The following is a 27,810-nucleotide window of genomic DNA, read 5'->3' as shown; positions in this document are numbered from 1 at the left end:
GAAATGTCATCAATGACCTTGTCAATTAGATGAAATGTCATCAATGACCTTGTTAAATTAGCTGAAATGTTATCAATTAACTTGCCAATTAGATGAAATGGCATCAATGATCTTGTCAAATAGAATACATGTCATCAATGCCCTTGTCAATTAGATGAAATGTCATCAATGACTATCAAATACATGAAATGTCATCAGTGACCTTCTCAAATAGATGAAATGTCATTAATGACCTTATCAAATGGATGAAATATCATCAATAACCTTGTAAATTAGATGAAATGTCATCAATGACCTTCTCAAATAGATGAAATGTCATCAGTGACCTTGTCAAATAGATAAAATGTCATTAATGACCTTGTCAAATAGATGAAATGTCATCAATGACCTTGTCAATTAGATTAAATGTCATCAATAACCTTGTAAATTAGATGAAATGTCATCAATGACCTTCTCAAAGAGATGAAATGTCATTAATGACCTTATCAAATTAGATGAAATATCATCAATAACCTTGTAAATTAGATGAAATGTCATCAATGACCTTGTCAAATTAGATGAAATGTCATCAATTACCTTCTCAAATAGATGAAATGTCATCAGTGACCTTGTCAATAGATGAAATGTCATCAATGACCTTGTCAATTAGATGAAATGTCATCAATGACCTTGTCAAACAGATGAAATGTCATCAATGACCTTGTCAAGTTAGATGAAATGTCATCAATGGCCTTCTCAAATAGATGAAATGTCATCAGTGACCTTGTCAAATAGATAAAATGTCATTAATGACCTTGTCAAATAGATGAAATGTCATCAATGACCTTGTCAATTAGATGAAATGTCATCAATTAACTTGTCAATTAGATGAAATTTCATCCAAGACCTTGTCAAGTAGATGAAATGTCATCAATGACCTTGTCAAGTAGATGAAATGTCATCAATGACCTTGTCAATTAGATGAAATGTCATCAATTAACTTGTCCATTAGGTCATCAATGACCGTGTCAAATTAGCTGAAATGTCATCAATGACCTTGTTAATTAGATGATATGGCATCACTGACCTTGTCAAATAGCTTAAATGTCATCAATGACCTTGTCAAATATATGAAATGTCATCAATGACCTTGTCAAATAGATAAAATGTCATCAATGACCTTGTCAAATATATGAAATGTCATCAATGACCTTGTCAAATAGATAAAATGTCATCAATGACCTTGTCAAATAGATAAAATGTCATCAATGACCTTGTCAAATAGATAAAATGTCATCAATGACCTTGTCAAATATATGAAATGTCATCAATGACCTTGTCAAATAGATAAAATGTCATCAATGACCTTGTCAAATAGATAAAATGTCACCAATGACCTTGTCAAATTAGATAAAATGTCATCAATGACCTTGTATAAAGTTAAAGTACCAATGATTGTCACACACACACTTGGTGGGTCGAAATTATTCTCTGCATTTGACCCATCACCCTCGATCACCCCCTGGGGGGTGAGGGGAGCAGTGGGCAGCAGCTGTCCCGCGCCCAGGAATCATTTTTGGTGATTTAAACCCCAATTCCAACCCTTGATGCTGAGTGTCAAGCAGGGAGGTAATGGGTCCCATTTTTTATAGCCTTTGGTATGACTCGCGACCTTCCGATCTCAGGGTGGACACTCTAACCACTAGGCCACTGAGTAAAGTTGCCCAGAGAAAAAGTCCCCATGACCTTCTGTTCTCCGCTCAGACGTGGACGCCCCCCAGGAGCTGGCAGCCAGCAAGGTGCAGACAGAGACGGCCATGCTGACCTGGAGGCCGCCTCGTGCCGCCATCACTGGCTACATCCTCAGCTTTGAGTCTGCCGACGGAGTCATCCGGGTAAGGAGAGTCCGCCCTCACGCACCTTCTGCCTTCCTCCAAGACTGCATGAAGACCCTGACTTTTAACACCCAGCCAAATATCACTTTTTGAATGGTGCAAAGGACAGATTGACCGTCTTTTCAGGGCCGATACTGATACCGATTATAGTCGCCAAGGAGGACAATATCCATTAGATAGAGTGTACAATTAGGCATGAAAACACTCCTACAGCCATCACACATGGGACGGTTTAGTAAGTGTGAATAGTTTTAGTTATATTGTAAAACTTGCAAACCTTGCTTGGATGAAATGGGACTTATACTTCCGGTTCAAGAAGTACATTTTCAACCCGCAGCCCCTGCAGTGAGGAAACTCGTCCAAACAAACACACCTTTTTCAGTGCGTCTGTCGGTGTTTTATGACAACTATTTGTTAAATAAATGATAAATGGGTTGTACTTGTATAGCGCTTTTCTACCTTCAAGGTACTCAAAGCGCTTTGACACTACTTCCACATTTACCCATTCACACACTGATGGAGGGAGCTGCCATGCAAGGCGCCAACCAGCCCCCATCAGGAGCAAGGGTGAAGTGTCTTGCTCAGGACACAACGGACGTGACGAGGTTGGTACTAGGTGGGAATTGAACCAGGGACGCTCGGTTCAACACAAACCATTATGGCCCGTTAGCAAAGAAAAATCCATGAATTAGCCGCACCGTTTTATAAGCCGCATTGTTCGAAGCGTAGGAAAAATGGTCAACACAAAGCCCTGGGAGCTGCAGGTTTTGAAGACGCAGCCTACATTTGATCTGGGTTCGTTTTTGCCTCATCCCTCACTTAAAGCGTGAGTGAGAATGCGTAAATAATGCACTCGCCAGTTGATAAGTCTGAAAGGGAAAAGAGATGCTACTTGGTGCTTGTTTGAGCACACTGCTCCCTGATGCCTCGGTCACACGCAGGGTTCTCACAGGAATGAGGCCTGCCTACTAATAATGTCTGACGTGTCCGCTCTTCCCCAGGAGGTGGTCCTCAGTCCCACCGCCGTGTCCTACAACATGGTGCAGCTCAGCGCTTCAACGCAGTACTCGGTCAGGCTGCAGGCCATCGCTGGTCCCAAGAGGAGCCGAGTCGTCGCCACACTCTTCACCACCAGTGAGTCACTCTGCTACCTTCCTCTTGTCTCGTCTCTTTACTAAACTCTCCTGTCGTCTAAATGCAGTGAGATTTACTGCCAGAAACACACAAATGTTCGCAAAAAAAGTAAAGAAACATTTTCTGCAAGTAAAAAATGATTCGATTGAAAAAACAATGATTTGCAAGTAAAATAATGAAATTTATTTCTCTTTAAAATTGATTAAAAAGGGTAAAAAAATAAAAATTTCTGCAAGTATAAAAATGATTCCGTATAAAGTAAATTATTCAACAAAAAAAAGTACAAAAGACTATTTTCTTTCATTAAAAAAATATATATTTGGAAGCATAACATTTTTTTTCCGCAAGTAAAAAATGTTTTCACAAAAAAACACTTTGTTCAATTAAAACAACGATTCGCGAGTAAAAAAAAATACATGTTCTGCCACTATCAAAATTATTAAAAATGAAAAAAGTAAAACTTAACTTTAACATTTCTGCAAGTGTAAAAAAAAAACAAATATTCCATTAAAAAAAATATTCGAAATTTTCTTCAGTTAAAAAAAATATTCGCAAGTCAAAAAACAATTTTTTGCAGGAAACAAAATGATTACAAGGTAGAAAAAAAATGTCTTCAATAAAATAAATTTAAAAAGCAAGAACAAAAAACTGTTATTTTCTTCAATAAAATGTTTTTTCTGGAACCTTAAAAACGATTTTCTGCATAAAAAAACGATGTGCAAGTATAAAAATGATTAGAAGGTAAAAAAAAAAAATGTTTAATTTAAAATAATTATTCGCAAGTACAAAAGACTATTTTTTGATTAAAAAAGTCATTTGCATGTATAAAAAACACTTTGTTCAATTAAAACGATTCGCGAGTAAAAAAAAATACATGTTCTGCCACTATCAAATTTATTAAAAATGAAAAAAGTAAAATTTAACTTTAACATTTCTGCAAGTGTGGAAAAAAACAAATATTCCATTAAAAAAACTACTCGGAATTTTCTTCAGTTAAAAAAATTATTGGCAAGTCAAAAAACAATTTTTTGCAGGAAACAAAATGATTACAAGGTAGAAAAAAAATGTCTTCAATAAAATAAATTTAAAAAGCAAGAACAAAAAACTGTTATTTTCTTCAATAAAATGTTTTTCTGGAACCTTAAAAACGATTTTCTGCATAAAAAAACGATTTGCAAGTATAAAAATGATTAGAAGGTAAAAAAAAATTTTGTTGATTTAAAATAATTATTCGCAAGTACAAAATACTATTTTTTAATTAAAAAAGTCATTTGCATGTACAAAAAACACTTTGTTCAATTAAAACGATTCGCGAGTAAAAAAAAATACATGTTCTGCCAATATCAAATTTATTAAAAATTTAAAAAGTAAAACTTAACTTTAACATTTCTGCAAGTGTAAAAAAAACAAATATTCCATTAAAAAAACTATTCGAAATTTTCTTCAGTTAAAAAAATTATTCGCAAGTCAAAAAACAATTTTTTGCAGGAAACAAAATGATTACAAGGTAGAAAAAAATGTCTTCAATAAAATAAATTTAAAAAGCAAGAACAAAAAACTGTTATTTTCTTCAATAAAATGTTTTTTCTGGAACCTTAAAAACGTTTTTCTGCATAAGAAAAACGATTTGCAAGTACAAAAATGATCAGAAGGTAAAAAAATATATATTTTAATTTAAAATAATTATTCGCAAGTACAAAAGACTATTTTTTAATTAAAAAAGTCATTTGCATGTATAAAAATCATTTTCTGCACATTAAAAAATATTTGCAGATATAAAAACAATTTGGTTCAATGAAAACAATGATTTGTAAGCCAAAAATGAATGTTCTGCAACTATAAAATGATTTAAAAACGAAAAAAAACTTAACTTTAATTTTTCTGCAAGTATAAAAAATATATTCAATTAAGAAAAAATGTGCAAGTCAAAAAACTATTTTCTGCAAGAAAAAAATGATTCGAAGGTATGAAAATATATTTCTTCAATAAAAAAAATGTTGCAAGTACAAAAAAAATATTTTCTTCAATTTAAAAAAATATTCACAAGCTTAAAAACTATTTTCTGCATAATAAATCGATTTATAAGTATAAAAATAATTCGAATGGGAAAAAAATTTTTAATTCAAAATATTATTCACAATTACAAAAGACTATTTTATTCAATTAAAAACTATTTGCAAGTATAAAAATTATTTTCTGCAAGGAAAAAAAATATTCGCAAATATAAAAACAATTTTCTGCAAGTAAAAAAAATATTTGCAAATATAAAAACTATTTTGTTCAATTAAAACGATTTACAAGTTTAAAAAAAAGTATTTTTTTGCCAGTATAAAAAAGATTCAAATGAAAAAAAAAAAAAATTCTACAAGTAAAATGTATTCAATTAAAAAAAAAATTGCAAGTATATCAACAATTTTCTTTGTTTAAAAAAATGACTCGCAAGTTTAAAAAAATTATTTTTTGTGACTATAAATGATTCAAAGATATAAAAAAAGATTGTCAATAAAAATTGCAATTACAAAAAAACTATTTAAAAAGGTCACATTGGGTTTAGACGGAAGTCACATTTAATAGGATCAGATTCAGGTCCTGATGAGGCCTGAATCTAATGCCAAAAAATTAGATTTGATCACTTTGTAGCGTTTACATTAGCAACAAAAATCCCATTTTGGTGTGCAGAGAAAACGTAGAAAATTAATCGCACGTATAAAAAAAACGTTTTCTTCAAGTTCTAACTTTTGGCGGTTATTATTCCACACTGTGTGATCCACACACTTGCCTGTAATTCACACCGTGCAGCGACAGGTGGTGCTGCTGAGTCAATTTAAGTTATTTGTGCATGGTGCCGGCCACCAAAACCTACTTGCCAATGGTTGGGCAAGTCGGTTGAGTCATTTCACTCCCTAGGTGTGAAAGTGGATATTGGTGAAGTTTTTGCCCCCAACACTTTGGTGTGTTTGACAGCCGGCGTGCTCTACAAATACCCCAAGGACTGCTCTCAGGCCCTGCTGAACGGGGAGAACACGTCCGGCCTGTACACCGTCTACCTGGGGGGGGACGAGAGCCAAGGCCTGCAGGTCTACTGCGACATGAGCACTGACGGAGGAGGATGGCTGGCAAGTACTGTTCCTTTTCCAACATGACTCCAGCGCCTTCATCGCCATCCTTTCATACAGAATCATGCAGTGTTTTGTACAATGTTATCCATTCGTTCATTTTTTTTTAAAACGGACAATTATTTTTGGTGTTTGTAAACTCTATAAAATGTTTTTAATGGTCTTTAAAATATGCTAACATACAGTAGTTCACATTTATATTAAGGGTGTCCCGATCACTTCCAAAATGATACTGAACATGGAGCTGATACGATACCAGCAGGAATCATACATTATTAGGGAGTGTGGAAAAGGGGTGCACACAAAATAAATACATAAATATATATATATATATATATATATATATATATATATATGTATATATATATATATATTTATATAAATAGCTGGATGCAAAATTTGCCATGTTATTGAATATTCAACATTATTGTCTTGAATATTTTTGTTGAATATTCAATAACATGGCAAATTCTTGCATCCAGCACACCTTACAACAGTGGTAATAAAAGATGCAACCTATGCTTAAAAGAGAAACTCTTTATTATATACCACCCAGACCTGGCATCCCTCAATAAGCGCAGTGAAACAGATCTTCTCACCCTATCTCTAAGGGAGAGCCCCGCTACCCGTTGGAGGAAACTCATTATACCCTGTATGTGTATGTATATATATATATATATATATATATATATATATATGTATGTGTGGGAAAAAATCACAAGACTACTTCACTTCTACAGAACTGTTTCATGAGGGGCTCCCTCAATCATCAGGAGATTTTAATGGAAGCATTCACGTACCATGGTTTGTATAGGGCACAGAGCGGGTAGGTACAGGCAGGCGTGGGGGCGTGGTGATTGGCTCATGTGTTACCTAGGAGGTGTCTCCGTCTGTGACGACATGCTGATACAAATTCACTGCGCTTGTTGAGGGATGACAGGTCTGGGTGGTGTATAATAAACAGTTTCTCTTTCAAGCATAGGTTGCATCTTTTATTACCACTGTTGTAAGGTGTGCTGGATGCAAGAATGAGCCATGTTATTGAATATTCAACAACAATATTCAAGACAATAATGTTGAATATTCAATAACATGGCACATTTTTGCATCCAGCAAAACCTTACAACAGCGGTAATAAAAGATGCAACCCATGCTTCAAAAGAAAAAATGTTTATCAAATACCACCCAGACCTGTCATCCCTCAATAAGCGCAGTGAAACAGATCTTCTCACCCTATCACTAAGGGAGAGCCCCGCCACCCGTTGGAGGAAACTCATTATACCCTGTATGTGTGTATGTGTATATATATACATACATATATATATATATATATATATATATATATATATATATATATATATATATATATATATATATATATATATATATATATGTATATAAGTATGTGTGGGAAAAATCACAAGACTACTTCATCTCTACAGAACTGTTTCATGAGGGGTTCCCTCAATCATAAGGAGATTTTAATGGAAGCATTCACATACCATGGTTTATATAGGGCACAGAGCAGGTAGGTACAGGCAGGCGTGGGGGCGTGGTGATTGGCCCATGTGTTACCTAGGAGGTGTTTCCGTCTGTGACGGCATACTAATACAATTTCACTGCACTTGTTGAGGGATGACAGGTCTGGGTGCTGTATAATAAACAGTTTCTCTTTCAAGCATAGGTTGCATCTTTTATTACCACTGTTGTAAGGTGTGCTGGATGCAAGAATTTGCCATGTTATTGAATATTCAACAACAATATTCAAGACAATAATGTTGAATATTCAATAACATGGCAAATTCTTGCATCCAGCAAAACCTTACAACAGCGGTAATAAAAGATGCAACCCATGCTTCAAAAGAAAAAATGTTTATCAAATACCACCCAGACCTGTCATCCCTCAATAAGCGCAGTGAAACAGATCTTCTCACCCTATCACTAAGGGAGAGCCCCGCCACCCGTTGGAGGAAACTCATTATACCCTGTATGTGTGTATGTGTATATATATACATACACATATATATATATATATGTATATATATATATATATATATATATATATATATATATATATATGTGTGTATATAAGTATGTGTGGGAAAAATCACAAGACTACTTCATCTCTACAGAACTGTTTCATGAGGGGTTCCCTCAATCATAAGGAGATTTTAATGGAAGCATTCACATACCATGGTTTATATAGGGCACAGAGCGGGTAGGTACAGGCAGGCGTGGGGGCGTGGTGATTGGCTCATGTGTTACCTAGGAGGTGTCTCCGTCTGTGACGACATGCTGATACAATTTGACTGCGCTTGTTGAGGGATGACAGGTCTGGGTGGTGTATAATAAACAGTTTCTCTTTCAAGCATAGGTTGCATCTTTTATTACCACTGTTGTAAGGTGTGCTGGATGCAAGAATTGTCCATGTTATTGAATATTCAACAACAATATTCAAGACAATAATGTTGAATATTCAATAACATGGCACATTTTTGCATCCAGCAAAACCTTACAACAGCGGTAATAAAAGATGCAACCTATGCTTCAAAAGAAAAATTGTTTATTATATACCACCCAGACCTGTCATCCCTCAATAAGCGCAGTGAAACAGATCTTCTCACCCTATCACTAAGGGAGAGCCCCGCCACCCGTTGGAGGAAACTCATTATACCCTGTATGTGTATATATATATATATATATATATATATATATATATATATATATATATATGTATATAAGTATGTGTGGGAAAAATCACAAGACTAGTTAATCTCTACAGAACTGTTTCATGAGGGGTTCCCTCAATCATAAGGAGATTTTAATGGAAGCATTCACATACCATGGTTTATATAGGGCACAGAGCGGGTAGGTACAGGCAGGCGTGGGGGCGTGGTTACCTAATGTGTTACCTAGGAGGTGTCGCCGTCTGTGACGACATGCTGATACAATTTCACTGCGCTTGTTGAGGGATGACAGGTCTGGGTGGTGTATAATAAACAGTTTCTCTTTCAAGCATAGGTTGCATCTTTTATTACCACTGTTGTAAGGTGTGCTGGATGCAAGAATGAGCCATGTTATTGAATACTCAACAACAATATTCAAGACAATAATTTTGAATTTGCCATGTTATTGAATATTCAACAACAATATTCAAGACAATAGTGTTGAATATTCAATAACATGGCAAATTTTTGCATCCAGCACACTTTACAACAGTGGTAATGAAAGATGCAACCTATGCTTGAAAGAGAAACTGTTTATTATATATCATCCAGACCTGTCATCCCTCAATAAGCGCAGTGAAAATGTATCAGCATGCCGTCACAGACGGAAACATGGAGATGGATGGATGGATGAATGATTATTATTATTATTATTATTATCAGTTCATATTGCGGTGTTCCATGCCTGATGTTCACAAATGTTGACTTCAGTCTACAATATTGTCAATCACATGACTTGTGTTGCTGCTCTTCTAGGTCTTCCTCAGACGCCAGAGTGGCAGACTGGAGTTTTTCCGCAATTGGAAGAATTACACGGCGGGCTTTGGAGACATGACCGATGAATTCTGGCTAGGTGATTGCTACTCAACATAGGAGAACAGGGAATGGATATAGAGTACTTTTCACATTGTCATTATGGGGTATTGTGTGTAGAATTTTGAGGACAAAAATGAATGTATTCCATTTGGGAATATTTATTTTATAAAAGAAACAAAGTTGCCGCTTTACATTCATGGCAGTCCAAATATAACCAGTGATGATGTCCTTTTTAGTGGACAAATGATGTTGAGTATTATTAATATCTTTATTATTATAATCGTAGTTACTATTTTTCTAGAAAACATCCCAAATATGTCCTATTTTATCCATTATTTTACTTAAGGGTAAAATAATGGCACGCTAACATCCATTTTGTGCCGCTTATTCCCTTTGGGGTTGACACGCCAACATGATATATTTTTTTTTATACTTTTTTACTCTTTTTCATTTTTGTCCTCAAAATTCTACACACAATGCCCCATAATGGCAATGTGAAAAGTATTATTTTTCAACTCTGCAAATGTATTAAAGCTGAAAAAATATATATATATAACATTAGTCTTCATTCAATACTTTGTTGATGCACCTTTGGCAAAAATTACAGCCTCACGTCTTTTTAAATACGATGCCACAAGTTTGGCACACCTATTTTTCAGCATTCCTGGATAAAAACCAAGGCTTGCCATCCAACCTGATGGAGCTTGAGAGGTGCTGCAAAGTGGAATGAGCCAAACTGCCCCGATGATATATAGAGTACTTTTCACATTGCCTTTATGGGGTATTGTGTGTAGAATTTTGAGGACAAAAATGAATGTATTCCATTTGGGAATGATTATTTTATAAAAGAAACAAAGTTGCAGCATTACTTTCATGGCAGTCCAAATCTAACCAGTGATGATGTCCTTTTTAGTGGACAAATGATGTTGAGTATTATTGTTATCTTTATTATTATAATCGTAGTTTTTTTTCTTTCTAGAAAACATCCCAAAGTTCTCCTATTTAATCAATTATTTTACTTAGGGGTAAAATAATGACACGCCAATATAATATATATATATTTTTTACACTGTTTTTTACTCTTTTTCATTTTTGTCCTCAAAATTCTACACACAATACCCCAACATGGCAATGTGAAAAGTACTATTTTTCAACTTTGCAAATGTATTAAAAGTAAAAATAAAGTGAGGAATTACATGAAGATAAGTATTCAGTTTTTACTTAATACTTTGTTGAGGCACCTTTGGCAGAATTTACAGCCTCTAGTCTTTTTGAATATGATGCCACAAGCTTGGCACACCTATTTTTCAGCATTCCTGGACAAAAACCAAGGCTTCCCATCCAACCTAATGGAGGTTGAGAGGTGCTGCAAAGTGGAATGGGCCAAACTGCCCCAATGATATAGATATAGAGTACTTTTCACATTGCCTTTATGGGGTATTGTGTGTAGAATTTTGAGGACAAAAATGAATGTATTCCATTTGGGAAGAATTATTTTATAAAAGAAACAAAGTTGCCGCATTACATTCATGGCAGTCAAAATCTAACCAGTGATGATGTCCTTTTTAGTGGACAAATGATGTTGAGTTTTATTGTTATCTTTATTATTATAATCATAGTTTTATTTCTTTCTAGAAAACATCCCAAAGTTCTCCTATTTAATCAATTATTTTACTTAGGGGTAAAATAATGACACGCCATAGCTCGGTTGGTAGAGCAGCCGTGTCAGCAACTTGAAGGTTGCAGGTTCGATTCCCGCTTCCGCCATCCTAGTCACTGCCGTTGTGTCCTTGGGCAAGACACTTTACCCACCTGCTCCCAGTGCCACCCACACTGGTTTAAATGTAACTTAGATATTGGGTTTCACTATGTAAAGCGCTTTGAGTCACTAGAGAAAAGCGCTATATAAATATAATTCACTTCACTTCACATATATATTATTTACACTTTTTTTTTACTCTTTTTCATTTTTGTCCTCAAAATTCTACACACAATACCCCAACATGGCAATGGGAAAAGTACTATTTTTCAACTTTGCAAATGTATTAAAAGTAAAAATAAAGTGAGGAATTACATGAAGATAAGTATTCAGTCTTTTACTCAATACTTTGCTGATGCACCTTTGGCAGAATTTATAGCCTCTAGTCTTTTTGAACATGATGCCACAAGCTTAGCAAACCTATTTCTGGGAATTCCTGGATAAAAACCAAGGCTTCCCATCCAACCTGATGGAGCTTGAGGGCTGCTGCAAAGTGGTACTTTTCACATTGCCATTATGGGGTATTGTGTGTAGAATTTTGAGGACAAAAATTAATTCCCCATCTGGGAATGAGGCTGTAACGTAAGAAGATGTGGCGCTGTGAATACTTTCCGGATACACATATCGACTAACTGACACTTGGATAGACTTTCGGCAATACAGATAGATACAGGTGGATCACTAAAATATGATACAGGTGACATGATGTCAGATTGAGTAACACAGGAAGTGGTCTCCCCTCAGGTCTGTCCAACCTGCACAAGTTGACAGCAGGAGGACAGTATGAGCTCCGCGTGGACCTGAGGGACAAAGGAGAGAACGCCTACGCTCACTACGACAAGTTCTCCGTCTCCGAACCTCGGACGCGCTACAAAGTCCACGTAGGAGGATACAGCGGAACGGCAGGTAAAGATCGGGGGCCGATACGGATAGCGATTATGAGTAGTCAAGGAGGCTGACGAGTCATGTGTTCATGAGCAGTAAAGGTGATTTAAACATGAATATTATATGTTTTGTGTGGCGCTAATGTTGTGTGTAGTCCATCAAAACAAATATAAAGTTTGTTTTTGTTTGGTACAAATTCCTGTTTTTTCCACGAATTTCCAGGAACTTCCCATTCAAATGAATGGACAATTTCAAGGTTCTGCAAAGCCCAAATTTCTCACATTTTTCCAGTTTTCACAGTCCACATTTCCAACCAATTCCAAACATTAAAACCTTCTTTTGAGGTTGGGACATCAAAAGTTTGTTTGTGTTTAGGACAAATTCCCAGTTTTTCCAAATTTCCAGGAAATTCCCAATTCAGATGAATGGACATTTTAAGGTTCTACAGGGCCACATTTTGACATTTTTAGCCGATTCGAAACTTTTAACCATCCACACACACTTGTCACCCTGGATATTTAAGGCAAAAACATATTTTACATTTCCCCAAATTCCCGGTTTTCCCGGAATTTTTAGGAATGTATCCCCATTGACAATGAAAGCGCAATATATAAACTTCTGCATATGCCACATTTCTCACCCCATTGGAACATTCCACTTTCAACACGTTCCACTCACCTTGGACAACCAAACTACTATTTTTCAAGTTAAAAAAAAAATTCCAGGAATTCCCAGCTTTCCAATACCCTATTTTCACCTTTTGTTCTAAAGTTTTCACGGTCCACATTTTTCAACCAATTCCAACTGTTCCACCATCAAAACTTTCCTTTGAGTTGGGACATCAAAATGTATTTGTGTTTTGTAGAAATTCCCAGTTTTTCCAAAATTCCAGGAAATTCCCAATTCAAATAAATGGACATTTTAAGGTTCTACAAGGCCACATTTTAAACCATTTTTACCCCATTTGAAACTGTTAACCGTACACACACACTAGTCACCCTGGATATTTAAGGCAAAAACAGCTTTTTCATTTCCCCAAATTCCCAGTTTTCCCAAAATTTCCAGGAATGTATCCCCATTGACAATGAAAGGGCAATATATAAATATCTGCATATGCCACATTTCTCACCCCGTTGTAACATTCCACTTTCAACACATTCCACTCACCTTGGACAACCAAACTACCATTTTCAAGTTAAAAAAAATTCCGAGGAATTCCCGGCTTTCCAACACCCTATATTCACCTTTTGTTCTAAAGTTTTCACAGTCCACATTTTTCAACCAATTCCAACTGTTCCACCATCAAAACTTTCCTTTGAGTTGGGACATCAAAATGTATTTGTGTTTCGTAGAAATTCCCAGTTTTTCCAAAATTCCAGGAAATTCCCAATTCAAATGAATGGACTTTTTAAGGTCCTACAAGGCCACATTTTAAAATATTTGTATCCGATTCGAACATTTTAACCGTACACAAACACTTGTCACCCTGAATATCTAAAGCAAAAACATATTTTCCATTTCCCCAAATTCCCGGTTTTCCTGGAATTTCCAGGAATGTATCCCCATTGACAATGAAAGGGCAATATATAAACTTCTGCATATGCCACATTTCTCACCCCATTGGAACATTCCACTTTCAACACATTCCACTCACCTTGGACAATCAAACTACCATTTTTCAAGTAAAAAAAATTCCAGGAATTCCCGGTTTTCCAATACCATATTTTGCACCTTTTGTTCAAAGTTTTTACAGTCCACCTTTTATCAATCAATTTCAACCATTCTACCAACAAAACTTTCCTTTGAGTTGGGACATCAAAATGTATTTGTTTTTTGTACAAATTCCCAGTTTTTCCAATATTCCAGGAAATTCCCAATTCAAATAAATGGACATTTTAAGGTCCTACAAGGCCACATTTTAAAACATTTTTACCCGATTCGAAAATGTTAACCGTACACACACACTTCTCACCCTGGATATCTAAAGCAGAAACATATTTTCCATTTCCCCAAATTCCCGGTTTTCCAGGAATTTCCAGGAATGTATCCCCATTGACAATGAAAGGGCAATATATAAACTTCTGCATATGCCACATTTCTCACCCCATTGGAACATTCCACTTTCAACACATTCCACTCACCTTGGACAACCAAACTACCATTTTTCAAGTAAAAACAAATTCCAGGAATTCCCGGCTTTCCAATACCATATTTTCACCTTTTGTTCTAAAGTTTTTACAGTCCACATTTTTCAAACAATTCCAACCGTTGCACCATCAAAACCTTCCTTTGAGTTGGGACATTAAAATGTATTTGTTTTTCGTACAAATTCCCAGTTTTTCCCAAATTCCAGGAAATTCCCAATTCAAATTAATGGACATTTTAAGGTTCTACAGGGCCACATTTTTAGCCAATTCGAAACTTTTAACCATCCACACACACTTGTCACGCTGAATATTTAAGGCAAAAATATATTTTACATTTCCCCAAAGTCCCGGCTTTCCCGGAATTTCCAGGAATGTATCCCCATTGACAATGAATGGGCAATATATAAATATCTGCATATGCCACATTTCTCACCCCATTGGAACGTTCCACTTACAAAAAAACATTTTCCAATTAAAAAAAAAAATCCAGGAATTTTCAGCTTTCTAATAACCTACCTTTTGTTCAAAAGTTTTTACAATCCACATTTTTCAACCAATTCCAACCATTCCACCAGCAAAACCTTCCTCTGAGTTGACACATCAAATGTTGGTTTTCGTTTCATACAGTACAAATTCCCAGTTTTTCAGAAATTCCCAAATTTCCAGGAAATTACCATTAAAATTAATATATAGTTTAAGCTTCTACAATGCCCAAATTTTGCACATTTTTGCACCATTTTTTACCTTATTCGAAACTTTCAACCGTTCACAAATACTACTAACTCTGGATATCGAAGGCAAAAACATACTTTTCATTTCCTCAAATTCCCAATTTTCCCGTAATGTCTCCCCCCATTGACAATGAATGGGCAATATACAAACTTCTGCAAATGCCACATTGCCCACCCCATTGGAACGTTCCACTTTCAACACGTATCACTCAGCTTGGACAATGAAACTACCATTTTCCAAGTTCAAAATAATTCCAGGAATTCCCAGAATTCCCGGCTTTCCAATACCCTCTTTTCACTTATTGTTCTAATCTTTTCACAGTCCACATTTTTTAACAAAATCCAACTCGGAAAACCCTCCTCTGAGTTGGGACAGCAAAGGTTTGTTTGTGTTTTGTACAAATTCCTGGTTTTCCAGGAATTCACAAATTTCCAGGAAATTCACAAATTTCTCACATTTCAAGTTTTCACAGTCCACATTTTTCAACCAATTCCAACCGTTCCAACATCAAAACCTTCCTCTGAGTTGGGACATCAAATGTTTTTTAATGTTTCGTAAAAACTCCTGGTTTTTCAGAAATTCCCAAAGTTCCAGGAAATCCCAATTCAAATGCAATACGGCACTTTTGGTAGCCATCCACAAGCTTCTGGTTGAATTTTCGACCACTCCTCTTGACAAAATTGGTGCAGTCCAGCTAAATGTGTTGGTTTTCTGACATGGACTTGTTTCTTCAGCATTGTCCACACGTTCAAGTCAGGGCTTTGGGAAGGCCATTCCAAAACATTCATTCTAGCTTGATTTAGCCATTCCTTTACCACTTTTGACATGTGTGTTGGGGTCATTGTCCTGTTGGAACACCCAACTGCGCCCAAGACCCAACCTCCGGGTTGATGATTTTAGGTTGTCTTGAAGAATTTGGAGGTAATCCTCCTTTTTCATTGCCCCGTTTACTCTCTGTAAAGCACCAGTTCCATTGGCAGCAAAACAGGCCCAGAGCTTAATACTACCACCACCATGCTCCACAGTAGGTGTAGTGTTCCTGGGATTAAAGACCTCACCTTTTCTCCTCCAAACATATTGCTGCTATTGTGGCCAAACAGCTCCATTTTTGTTTCATCTGACCACAGAACTTTCCTCCAGGAGGTCTTATCTTTGTCCAAATGATGTCAAAAAAGAAGAGTTGTAGAAATTATTGGAAACTCAAGACAAACCATGACATTATGTCCATCACTTTTGACCATGGAAGTAGTTCAAAACGGCCGGACGATAATTGGTCGACTGCTGAATGAGACGACATTTATTGTTAACTTGTCAGAAACTGATCCCTGATCTTGTCTTGGAAGGGGACTCCATGACGTACCACCACGGTCGGCCGTTCTCCACGTACGACCACGACAACGACATCGCCGTCACCAACTGCGCGCTGTCGTACAAGGGCGCCTTCTGGTACAAAAACTGTCACCGAGTCAACCTCATGGGGCGATACGGAGACAACAGTCACAGCAAGGTAGGTCTTTGGTATCCTCATCACCGGATGTTGTTGGATCAATCGTAAGACTTTGATCGGGGATGTTTGCATGTGCGTGCGATATTCTGACTTTACGATCGTCCTACGTGGATGATACCAGTACTCTGTGTTTTTGTACTTCATTGATTGATTGATACTTTTATTAGTAGATTGCACAGTTCAGTACATATTCCGTACAATTGACCACTAAATGGTAACCCGAATAAGTTTTTCAACTTGTTTAAGTCGGGGTCACGTTAATCAATTTATGGTACAAATATATACTATCAACATAATACAGTCATCACACAGGTTAATCATCATTGTATGTGCAATGAATTATTTACATTATTTATGATCCGGGGGGGTGGGATGAGGAGCTTTGGTTGATATCAGTACTTTAGTCATCAACAATTGCATCAACAGAGAAATGGACATTGAAACAGTGTAGGTGTGACTTAGTAGGATATGTACAGCCAGCAGAGAACATAGCGAGTTCAGATAGCATAAGAACAAGTATATACATTAGAAGTACATTTGATTATTTACATTAGGTTGTTTATAATCCGGGGAGATGGGATGTGAATGGAGGAGGGTATTAGTAAAGTGTTGAAGTTGCCTGGAGGTGTTGTTTTAGAGCAGTTTTGAAGAAATATAGAGATGCACTTACTTTTATACCTGTTGGGAGTGCATTCCACATTGATGTGGCATAGAAAGAGAATGAGTGAAGACCTTTGTTAGATCGGAATCTGGGTTTAACGTGGTTTGTGGAGCTCCCCCTGGTGTTGTGGTTATGGCGGTCATTTACGTTAAGGAAGTAGTTTGACATGTACTTCGGTATCAGGGAGGTGTAGCGGATTTTATAGACTAGGCTCAGTGCAAGTTGTTTTACTCTGTCCTCCACCCTGAGCCAGCCCACTTTGGAGAAGTGGGTTGGATTGAGGTGTGATCTGGGGGGGAGGTCTAAAAGTAACCAGACTAGCTTATTCTGGGATGTTTGGAGTCTGGATTTGAGGGTTTTGGAGGTGCTGGGGTGCAAGCGTAATCGAAAAAGGGTTGAACAAGAGTTCCCGCTAGAATCTTCAAGGTGCTTTTGTTGACCAGAGAGGAGATTCTGTAGAGGAATCTCGTTCTTTGGTTGACCTTTTTGATTACCTTGGTTGCCATTTTATCACAGGAAAGATTAGCCTCTAGAATGGAACCTAGGTAGGTGATCTCATCTTTCCTGGTGATAACAACGTCACCCAATTTTATAGTGAAGTCATTGACTTTCTTAAGGTTGATATGGGACCCAAATAGGTAAAGCATGTTTATTTAGTATTCATGGAACATTTGACAGTGAGCTGTTGTATCACCTGGAAGACCCATATTTTGCCGACGATAGAGCGCATCGGTAAATAAGCCACACCCACTAAATTTTACAAGAAAAAAAATATGTTTCCATACATTAGCAACACCGGACTATAAGCCGCAGATATATAGGTTGTGAAATTAGATATCTAAGGCCTACTGAAATTAGATTTTCTTATTTAAAAGTGAATAGCAGGTCCATTCTATGTGTCATACTTGATCATTTCACGATATTCCCATATTTTTGCTGAAAGGATTTAGTAGAGAACATCCACGATAAAGTTCGCAACTTTTGGTCGCTAATGAAAAAGCCTTGCCTTTACCGGAGTTGCAGGGCTCCACACATCCTCACATTGTTTATAATGTGAGCCACCAGCGGTAAGAGCAATTCGGACCGAGAAAGCGACAATTTCCCCATTAATTTGAGCGAGGATGAAAGATTTGTGAATTAGGATATTGATAGTGAAGGACTAGAAGAAAAAAAAAAAGCAACGGCTCCAGGCGGCGGCAGTGTGAGCGTTTCAGATGTAATTAGACAGATTTACTAGGATAATTCTGGAAGATTCCTTATCTGCTTATTGTTTTAATAGTGTTTTAGTGAGATTGTAAAGACATACCTAGAGGTCGGATGACTGCGGTGAACACGCAGTGTCTCAGAGAGAAGCCGAGGAGCCAAGCTCACAGCTGCCTTTTTTTGACAGCTGCTGCAGCGAATAATCCAATGATGTCTCCGGTAAGATATATATCACAATTTTCCCATCCAAAAACATGCTGGTTGACGTAGAGAAAACATGTTCGCTTGACCGCTCTGTGTTAAAGTTTCACAACAAACAAAGAAACACCGGCTGTGTCTCGGTGCTAAAGACAGCTGCAATCCACCGCTTTCCACCAACAGCATTGTTCTTTGTAGTCTACATTATTGATTGAACAAATAGCAAAATATTCAGCAATACAGATGTCCAAAATACTGTGTAATTATGCGATTAAAGCAAACGACTTATAGCCGCTAGTGGTGCAGCGCTAATATTTCCTTACAGTCCCTGACGTCACGCGTACGCGTCATCATTCCGTGACGTTTTCAACAAGAAACTCGCGGGAAATTAAAAATTGCAATTTAGTAAACTGAAAAGTCCGTATTGGCATGTGTTGCAATGTTGATATTTCATCATTGATATATAAACTATCAGATGTTGCGTGGTGGGTAGTAGTGGGTTTCAGTAGGCCTTTAAGACAGAAATATTGTTTATTTACATCAGTGGTTCTCAACCTTTTTTCAGTGATGTACCCCCTGTGAAAAAATGTTTTAATTCAAGTACCACCTAATCAGAGCAAAACATTTTTGGTTGAAAAAAAGAGATAAAGAAGTAAAATACAGCACTATGTCATCAGTTTAAATGGGTTGTACTTGTACTTGTACTTCTGATTCATTAAATTGTATAACAGAGCAAAATATTGCTCATTTGTAGTGGTCTTTCTTGAACTGTTTGGAAAAAAAGATATAAAAAATAACCAAAAACTTGTTGAAAAATAAACAAGTGAATCAATTATAGATACAGATTTCTACACATAGAAGTAATCATCAACTTAAAGTGGGGATCGTAATAGAGATCCATCTGAATTCATCAACTTAATTCCAAACTTTTCATCACAAAAAAAAAGAAATCTTTAACATCAATATTTATGGAACATGTCCACAAAAATCTAGCTGTCAACAATGAATATTGCATTGTGGCATTTCTTTTCTCAGTTTATGAACTTACATTCATATTTTGTTGAAGTATTATTCAATAAAAATATTTATAAAGGATTTTTGAATTGTTGCTATTTTTAGAATATTTTTGAAAAATCTCACGTACGCCTTGGCATACCTTCAAGTACCCCCAGGGGTACGCGTACCCCCATTTGAGAACCACTGAATTACATCACTTAATTGTTTCCGTACAGTGTGTGTAACAAGGCAGTAAAACGGCCGATCAAACAAAACGGAAGTCATTGTCATGGACCAACAAGCTAACTCCACGATGACGTTTTGGTGAATTCACTGAGGGATTTTTTGAAAGTGAAACCATACAGAAAGAATGCGGTTGTAAGTTAATAACACTAACACAGACACGTGTTAGCATATTAACATTCTGATAGCAAGTACACACATGCATGAAAACACTCCTACGGACATCACACATGGGCCGCTTTAGTGAGTAAGAATTGTTGTAGTTGTATTGTAAAACTTACAAATGTTGCTCGGCACGAGACATGGAGAATCCATACGAGTAGAAACGCTATGGATGGCTCGAAGACGGCACTCTGATTGGAAAAGTACAAAAACTACATGTAAACGGAAGGAGGACACCTGCTGTGAGCGAACTCGTCCATAAGATGGCGACAGAGCCGAACATTTTCTCTGTGTATTTGCTTGTTTTTTTGGCAGAGGGGTTAGTGCGTCTGCCTCACAATACGAAGGTCCTGCAGTCCTGGGTTCAAATCCAGGCTGAGGATCTTTCTGTGTGGAGTTTGCATGTTCTCCCCGTGAATGCGTGGGTTCCCTCCGGGTACTCCGGCTTCCTCCCACTTCCAAAGACATGCACCTGGGGATAGGTTGATTGGCAACACTAAATTGGCCCTAGTGTGTGAATGTGAGTGTGAATGTTGTCTGTCTATCTGTGTTGGCCCTGCGATGAGGTGGCGACTTGTCCAAGGTGTACCCCGCCTTCCGCCCGATTGTAGCTGAGATAGGCGCCAGCGCCCCCCGCGACCCCGAAAGGGAATAAGCGGTAGGAAATGGATGGATGGATGGATATATCGTATTTCCTTGAATTGCCGCAGGGTATATAGTATGCGCCTGCCTTGAATTACTGCCGGGTCGAACTCGCTTTGCAAAATAATTAGCGCATACTTAGTATTACCGCCTGGTCAAACTCGTAAAGTCACGAGTGACACTTCCCCTGTCATCATTTTCAAAATGGTGGAGGCTGATTTCAATACCGGTAATTTGAAATCGCATAAAGGGAAGAAGATTAAGATCTATTCAGTAGGATTTAAGCTCCCAGCTTACATCACACTCAAATTTTTACTGCATGCCTTTGGTAAGTGCCGGAGTGAGAAGAGGTTTTAAAATAATTAGCGCATGCTTACTTTTACCGCATGCCTTTCTTTGGTAAGCGCAGGAGTGAGAAGAGGTTTTAAATTAGTTAGCGCCCCAAGGAAATACGTACAAAAAAAATCCATAAATGAGCCGCTTGGTTCAAATTGGCGACTTATAGTCCAGAATTGAGGGTCTTTGTTTGCCTCCTCAGGGAGTGAACTGGTTCCACTGGAAGGGACACGAGCACTCCATCGAGTTTGCCGAGATGAAGATCCGTCCATCCAACTTCAGAAACCTGGAGGGGCGCAGGAAACGCTCCTAGGCGCCACGCCCACCTCGGCCCCGACATCCGGACTGCCCGGCACCTCCACCCAGCTCTTGACCCCCTGACCTCCCGCGCAGCGACCAAAGCCACCGAGAACCCCCCCCCCCCACCCCCTCAACCCCCAGCTGCCTCCATGCGGACCGAGCTCCATCTTCCTGTTCTTCACAGGCTGCCTCGTGCTGAGCGGACATCTTTTTACACGTCACACGCCAAAGACAGCAGAACAATGTCAGGACTATCCGCTGTGTGCCAGGAGGCCCGTGTGCATGATGTCAGCCATCGCTACAGCCCAGACACCTCGGTCGGGTGTTTGTGGAAAGGAGTGGTCAATAGGCGTGTAAAAACCACGCACTGTATGTACTGCATGTACCGTACTTACGGTATGTACAGTATGTACCGTGTACACCATATGTACTGTATACACACCATAGGTTATGGTAGCCATGATCCTAACGAGAGTGGACTGACGCCATGAACACTTCCTGTCCCTCACGTCACGCGGGACATCTACGCAAGCCCTTTTCTGACACTAAAAAATAAATACTCAAAATTATGAGATAGAAAGTCCCATTTATGACATACAAAGTCACAATTGTGAGGTAAAAAGTCGGAATTATGAGATGAAAATTCATAATTGTGAGATAAAAAGTTGAAAGTAAGATAAAACAATTAAGATTGAGGGATAAAAAAATCGTATATAAGAGACAAAAACTCAGAATTATGAGGTAAAAAGTTAAAACTATGAGATAAAAAGTCGACATTATGAGATAGAAAAGTAGAAATTGTGAGATTAATTAATCGAAATTATGAGAGGAAAGTAGAAATTGTGAGATTAATTAATCGAAATTATGAGATGAAAAGTAGAAGTGATGAGACAAAAAGCTAAAACTGTGAGATAAAAGGTTTAAATTGAGATAAGTCAAAATTCTGAGATAAAAAATCAAAAAATTATGAGATAGGAGGGGAAGACCCAGGACACGTTGGGAAGACTAACGGGATCCCCCGGGAAGAGCTAGATGAAGTGGCTGGGGAGAGGGAAGTCTGGGTTTCTCTGCTTAGGCTGTTGCCCCCGCGACCCGACCTCGGATAAGCGGAAGAAGATGGATGGATGGATGGATAAATTATGAGATACAAAATTTAAATAAAGAGATGAAAATTTGAAATTACGAGATAAAAGTCTAAATTATGAGATACAAAAAAAATCCAATTTAGGAGATTAAAAAAATCTAAATTTATGAGATAAAAAGATGAAATGGAGAGATGAATCTAAATTATGAGATAAAAAGTCGTGATTATGAGACAAAAAGTTGAAACTGATATAAAAGGTCAAAATTTGGATAAAAAGTCAAAATGGTGAGATAAATGAGGTGAAAAAAAATCAAAATCATGAGATAAATGTCTAAATTATGACAAAAAATTGAAATGGAGAGATGAAAAGTCAAAATTAGGAGAAAAAAAGTCTAAATTGTGGGATTTTAAAAAATTGAAATTATGAGACAAAAAGTTGATTTGGAGGGATAAAAAATCCAAATTAGGGGATAAAAAATTGAAATTATAAAATTAAGTCATGAGGAGATAAAAAAAGGAAATTAGATATTTTACACCAGTCTCAGTGGCACACATTTAAGATTTAATCATTTAAATTTCTCATCTCAGAATTTCAACTTTCTTATTCCATAATTTCAATTCCTCATCTTATTATTTCAACTTTCTCATCTCATAATTAAAAGGTTGTCATCTCATCATTTCAATTTTGTCATCTCATCATTTCAATTTCTCATCGCATAATTTCAATTTTTTTTATCTCATAATTTCCATTTCTCATCTCAGAATTTCAAATGTATTTCATATTTTCCTTTTCTTATTGCATAATTTCAATTTCTCATCTCAGAATTTTAACTTTCTCATCTCAATTACAATTCTGTCACCTCATAATTTACATTTCTCATCGCATAATTTCCAAAAAATGTTATCTCATAATTTCCATTTCTCTTCTCATAATTTCAACTTTGTTGTCCCATAATTTCAATTCCCCATCTCATAAATTCAACTTTCTCATCTCGTAATTTAAATGTTCTCATCTCATAATTTCAATTTTCTCATCTCATAATTTCAATTTCTCGTCTCATAATTAAAATTTCTCATCTCAGAATTTCAACTTGATCTCATATTTCTCACTTTATCTCAAAATTTCAATTTCTCATCGCATAGTCTCAATTTCTCATCACATAATTTCAATTTCTCATCTCATAATAAAAAATTCTCATCTCTGAATTTCAACTTGCTTATCTCAGATTTTCAATTATCATCACATAATTTCAACTTTCTCCTCTCATAATTTCAATTTCTCATCGCAAAATTTCAATTTCTCTTCTCATAATTAAAATTTCTCTTCTCATAATTAAAATTTCTCATCTCAGAATTTCAATTTTATCTCATAATTTCCTTTATTCATTGCATAATTTCAATTTCTCATCTCAGAATTTCAATTCCTTATCTCATAATTTCAACTTTCTCATTTCATAATTTCAACTTTTTCGTTGCATAATTTTAACTTTATCTCATAATTTCCATTTCTCATTGCATAATTTCAATTTCTCATCTCCGAATTTTAACTTTCTCATCTCAATTACAATTCTGTCACCTCATAATTTAAATTTTTCATCGCATAATTTCCAAAAAATTTTATCTCATCATTTCCATTTCTCCTCTCATAATTTCAACTTTGTTGCCCCATAATTTCAATTCCCCATCTCCTAAATTCAACTTTCTCATCTCATAATTTAAATGTTCTCATCTCATAATTTCAATTTTCTCATCTCATCATTTCAATTTCTCGTCTCAAAATTAAAATTTCTCATCTCAGAATTTCAACTTGATCTCATATTTCTCACTTTATCTCAACATTTCAATTTCTCATCGCATAATTTCAATTTCTCATCACATAATTTCAATTTCTCATCTCATAATAAAAATTTCTCATCCCAGAATTTCAACTTTCTTATCTCAGAATTTCAATTTATCATCTCATAATTTCAACTTTCTCCTCTTATAAATTCAACTTTCTCCTCTCATAATTTCAATTCCTCATCGCATAATTTCAATTTCTCTTCTCATAATTAAAATTTCTCATCTCAGAATTTCAATTTTATCTCATAATTTCCTTTATTCATTGCATAATTTCAATTTCTCATCACAGAATTTCAATTCCTTATCTCATAATTTCAACTTTCTCATTTCATAATTTCAACTTTTTCATCTCATAATTTTAACTTTATCTCATAATTTCCATTTCTCATTGCATAATTTCAATTTCTCATCTCAGAATTTTAACTTTCTCATCTCAATTACAATTCTGTCACCTCATAATTTCAATTTCTCATCGCATAATTTCCAAAAAATTTTATCTCATAATTTCCATTTCTCCTCTCATAATTTCAACTTTCTTGTCCCATAATTTCAATTCCCCATCTCATAAATTCAACTTTCTCATCTCATAATTTAAATGTTCTCATCTCATAATTTCAATTTTCTCATTACATAATTTCAATTTCTCATCTCATAATTAAAATTTTTCATCCCAAAATTTCAACTTGATCTCATATTTCTCACTTTATTCCAAAATTTAAATTTTATCATCGCATAATTTCAATTTCTCATCACACGATTTCAATTTCTCATCTCATAATAAAAAATTATCATCTCTGAATTTCAACTTTCTAATCTCGGATTTTCAATTCATCATCTCATAATTTCAACTTTCTCCTCTTATAAATTCAACTTTCTCCTCTCATAATTTCAATTTCTCATCGCATAATTTCAATTTCTCTTCTCAGAATTAAAATTTCTCTTCTCATAATTAAAATTTCTCATCTCAGAATTTCAATTTTATCTCAATTTCCTTTATTCATTGCATAATTTCAATTTCTCATCACAGAATTTCAACTTTTTCGTCTCATAATTTTAACTTTATCTCATAATTTCCATTTCTCATTGCATAATTTCAATTTCTCATCTCAGAATTTTAACTTTCTCATCTCAATTACAATTCTGTCACCTCATAATTTAAATTTCTTATCGCATAATTTCCAAAAAATGTTATCTCATAATTTCCATTTCTCCTCTCATAATTTCAACTTTCTTGTCCCATAATTTCAATTCCCCATCTCATAAATTCAACTTTCTCATCTCATAATTTAAATGTTCTCATCTCATAATTTCAATTTTCTCATCTCATCATTTCAATTTCTCGTCTCATAATTAAAATTTCTCATCTCAGAATTTCAACTTGATGTTATATTTCTAACTTTATCTCAAAATTTCAATTTCTCATCGCATAGTTTCAATTTCTCATCACATAATTTCAATTTCTCATCTCATAATAAAAAATTCTAATCTCTGAATTTCAACTTGCTTATCTCAGAATTTCAATTTATCATCTCATAATTTCAACTTTCTTATCTCATAATATCAACTTTCTCATCTCACGATTTTAAATTTCAATTTGTCATCTCATAGTTGCGACGGATTATTGAGTGTCAGTGGTGTAAAAGGTGCTTGCATGGAAGAACAAGGTGACGGTGACCACTCCTACAGAACAACATACCTGATTCATCAATTTGGTCTACAACCAGGTGATGGTGACCACTCCTACATAACAACATACATCCGAGTCATCATGTTGGTCTACAACCACTCCAACAGTACAACATACATCGGAGTCAGCACAATTGTACTAAAAGCAGAAGATGACTCAAGTTGAAATAAATAAACAATAATTTCTTCGTCCTTGTGTCACTTTATCCTCCCTGGTTCCTCCAAGGAGCCCACCTGTGATAGAATAGACGTCCCCATGAAAAAATAATCCTAATATGGAAGTATTTAGACCGGTTGAAGTGGATTGCATTCATTGTGGGGGCCCCTCAAACTTTTCATTACGTGTTGGATGGAACCAAGGCAGGACCTACTATTATTATTATTATTATTATTATTATTGTTTTTAGGTACGTCATTCATCGCCGTGACGGTTCTTTGCTCTTGTCATACTTCTTGTGAATACGGTAGATGTATGTGGAACAAGAGAATGTGTTATTCAAATTGTAAAAACATAGTCAGGTCCAAAAGAGTCGTTTTTAAGCCCCCCGTTCCCAGAAACAAAAAGAATGAATTGTGTTCTTATGGATGTGTTTGTTTATAACAACTGTTTCTCTGTGAACTGTACTACAATAAAACTGTTTGTTTGAAAGATGCTTGGCATTTTTAGAGTACAGTCTCCTCCTACAACGTACATCTGAGTCATCATGTTGGTCTACGACAGGGGTCTGCAACCTTTACCACTCAAAGAGCCATTAAGACCCGTTTCACAAAATAAAGAAGACAGTGGGAGCCGCAACCATTCTCGCGAATGTCTGCTGGTGGTCACCCAGATAACAATTTAAGGGCGTGCTATGAAGCCATTGCCTTAGACGCCGTCTACAACATGTACATATTTCTTGCCAGTCCAGCAACATGTTGAATGTGGCTTCCGCAGATACACGTACACGACTGCAAGGCATACTCGGTGATACAGATTACACTGGAAGTTGTGATATAAACAACTTTAACACTCTTACTAATATGCACCACACTGTGAACCCACACCAAACAAGAATGAAAAACACATTTCGGGAGAACATCCTCACAGTAACACAACATAAACGCAACACAACAAATACCCAGAATCCTTTGCATCCATGACTCTTCCTGACTATATTATACACCCCGTTAGCACCAAATGATGTCCGGGAGAGGCACTGAAATCCGGAATCCCCCAGTAACAGTCTGGGGGGTCTGCAATTATGCAGTTGAGCCGCATCAGAGTTGCTCCGGAGCCGCAGGTTGCCGACCCCTGGTCTACAAGAACGTGATGGTGACCACTCCTACAGAACAACATACACCTGCATCATCATGTTGGTCTAATACCAGGTGATGGTGACCACAACTACAGAACAACGTAGATCTGAGTCATCATGTTGGTCTACAACCGGGTGATGGTGACCACTCCTACAGAACAACATACATCTGTGTCATCATGTTGGTCTACAACAGGGGTCTGCAACCTTTACCAGTCAAAGAGCCATTTAGACCCGTTTCACAAAATAAAGAAGACAGTGGGAGCCGCAACGAAATGTCTGCTGGTGGTCACCCAGATAACAATCATAAGGGCATGCTATGAAGCCATTGCCTTAGACGCCGTCTACAACATGTACATATTGCTTGCCAGTCCAGCAACATGTTGGATGTGGCTTCCACAGATACACGTACACGACTGCAAGGCATACTCGGTGATACAGATTACACTGAAGGTTGTGATATAAA

At 36.4% G+C, this 27,810-nt stretch overlaps 1 protein-coding gene across 3 annotated transcripts in view; it reads left to right on the top strand.

Annotated features, from left to right (window-relative positions):
- The window catches only part of LOC133550997 (tenascin-like), a 274,146-nt gene extending 247,448 nt beyond the window's left edge, over nt 1–26,698 (top strand). For all 3 annotated transcript variants that reach the window (XM_061897231.1, XM_061897222.1, XM_061897238.1), the window contains 7 exons: nt 1,744–1,874; nt 2,876–3,008; nt 5,973–6,124; nt 9,607–9,703; nt 12,170–12,331; nt 16,533–16,696; nt 21,340–26,698. In XM_061897231.1, the coding sequence (XP_061753215.1) occupies nt 1,744–1,874; nt 2,876–3,008; nt 5,973–6,124; nt 9,607–9,703; nt 12,170–12,331; nt 16,533–16,696; nt 21,340–21,450 (950 nt within the window). In that variant the 3' untranslated portion in view covers nt 21,451–26,698. The remainder of the gene's footprint in view (nt 1–1,743; nt 1,875–2,875; nt 3,009–5,972; nt 6,125–9,606; nt 9,704–12,169; nt 12,332–16,532; nt 16,697–21,339) is intronic.
- Nucleotides 26,699–27,810: the final 1,112 nt, after the last annotated feature.

This window comes from Nerophis ophidion, linkage group LG01 (assembly GCF_033978795.1).
Source record: "Nerophis ophidion isolate RoL-2023_Sa linkage group LG01, RoL_Noph_v1.0, whole genome shotgun sequence".
NCBI classification, from domain to species: domain Eukaryota; kingdom Metazoa; phylum Chordata; class Actinopteri; order Syngnathiformes; family Syngnathidae; genus Nerophis; species Nerophis ophidion.
The sequence above is the reverse complement of the archived record's forward strand: the minus strand, read 5'-3'. Positions and strand labels throughout refer to the sequence as shown.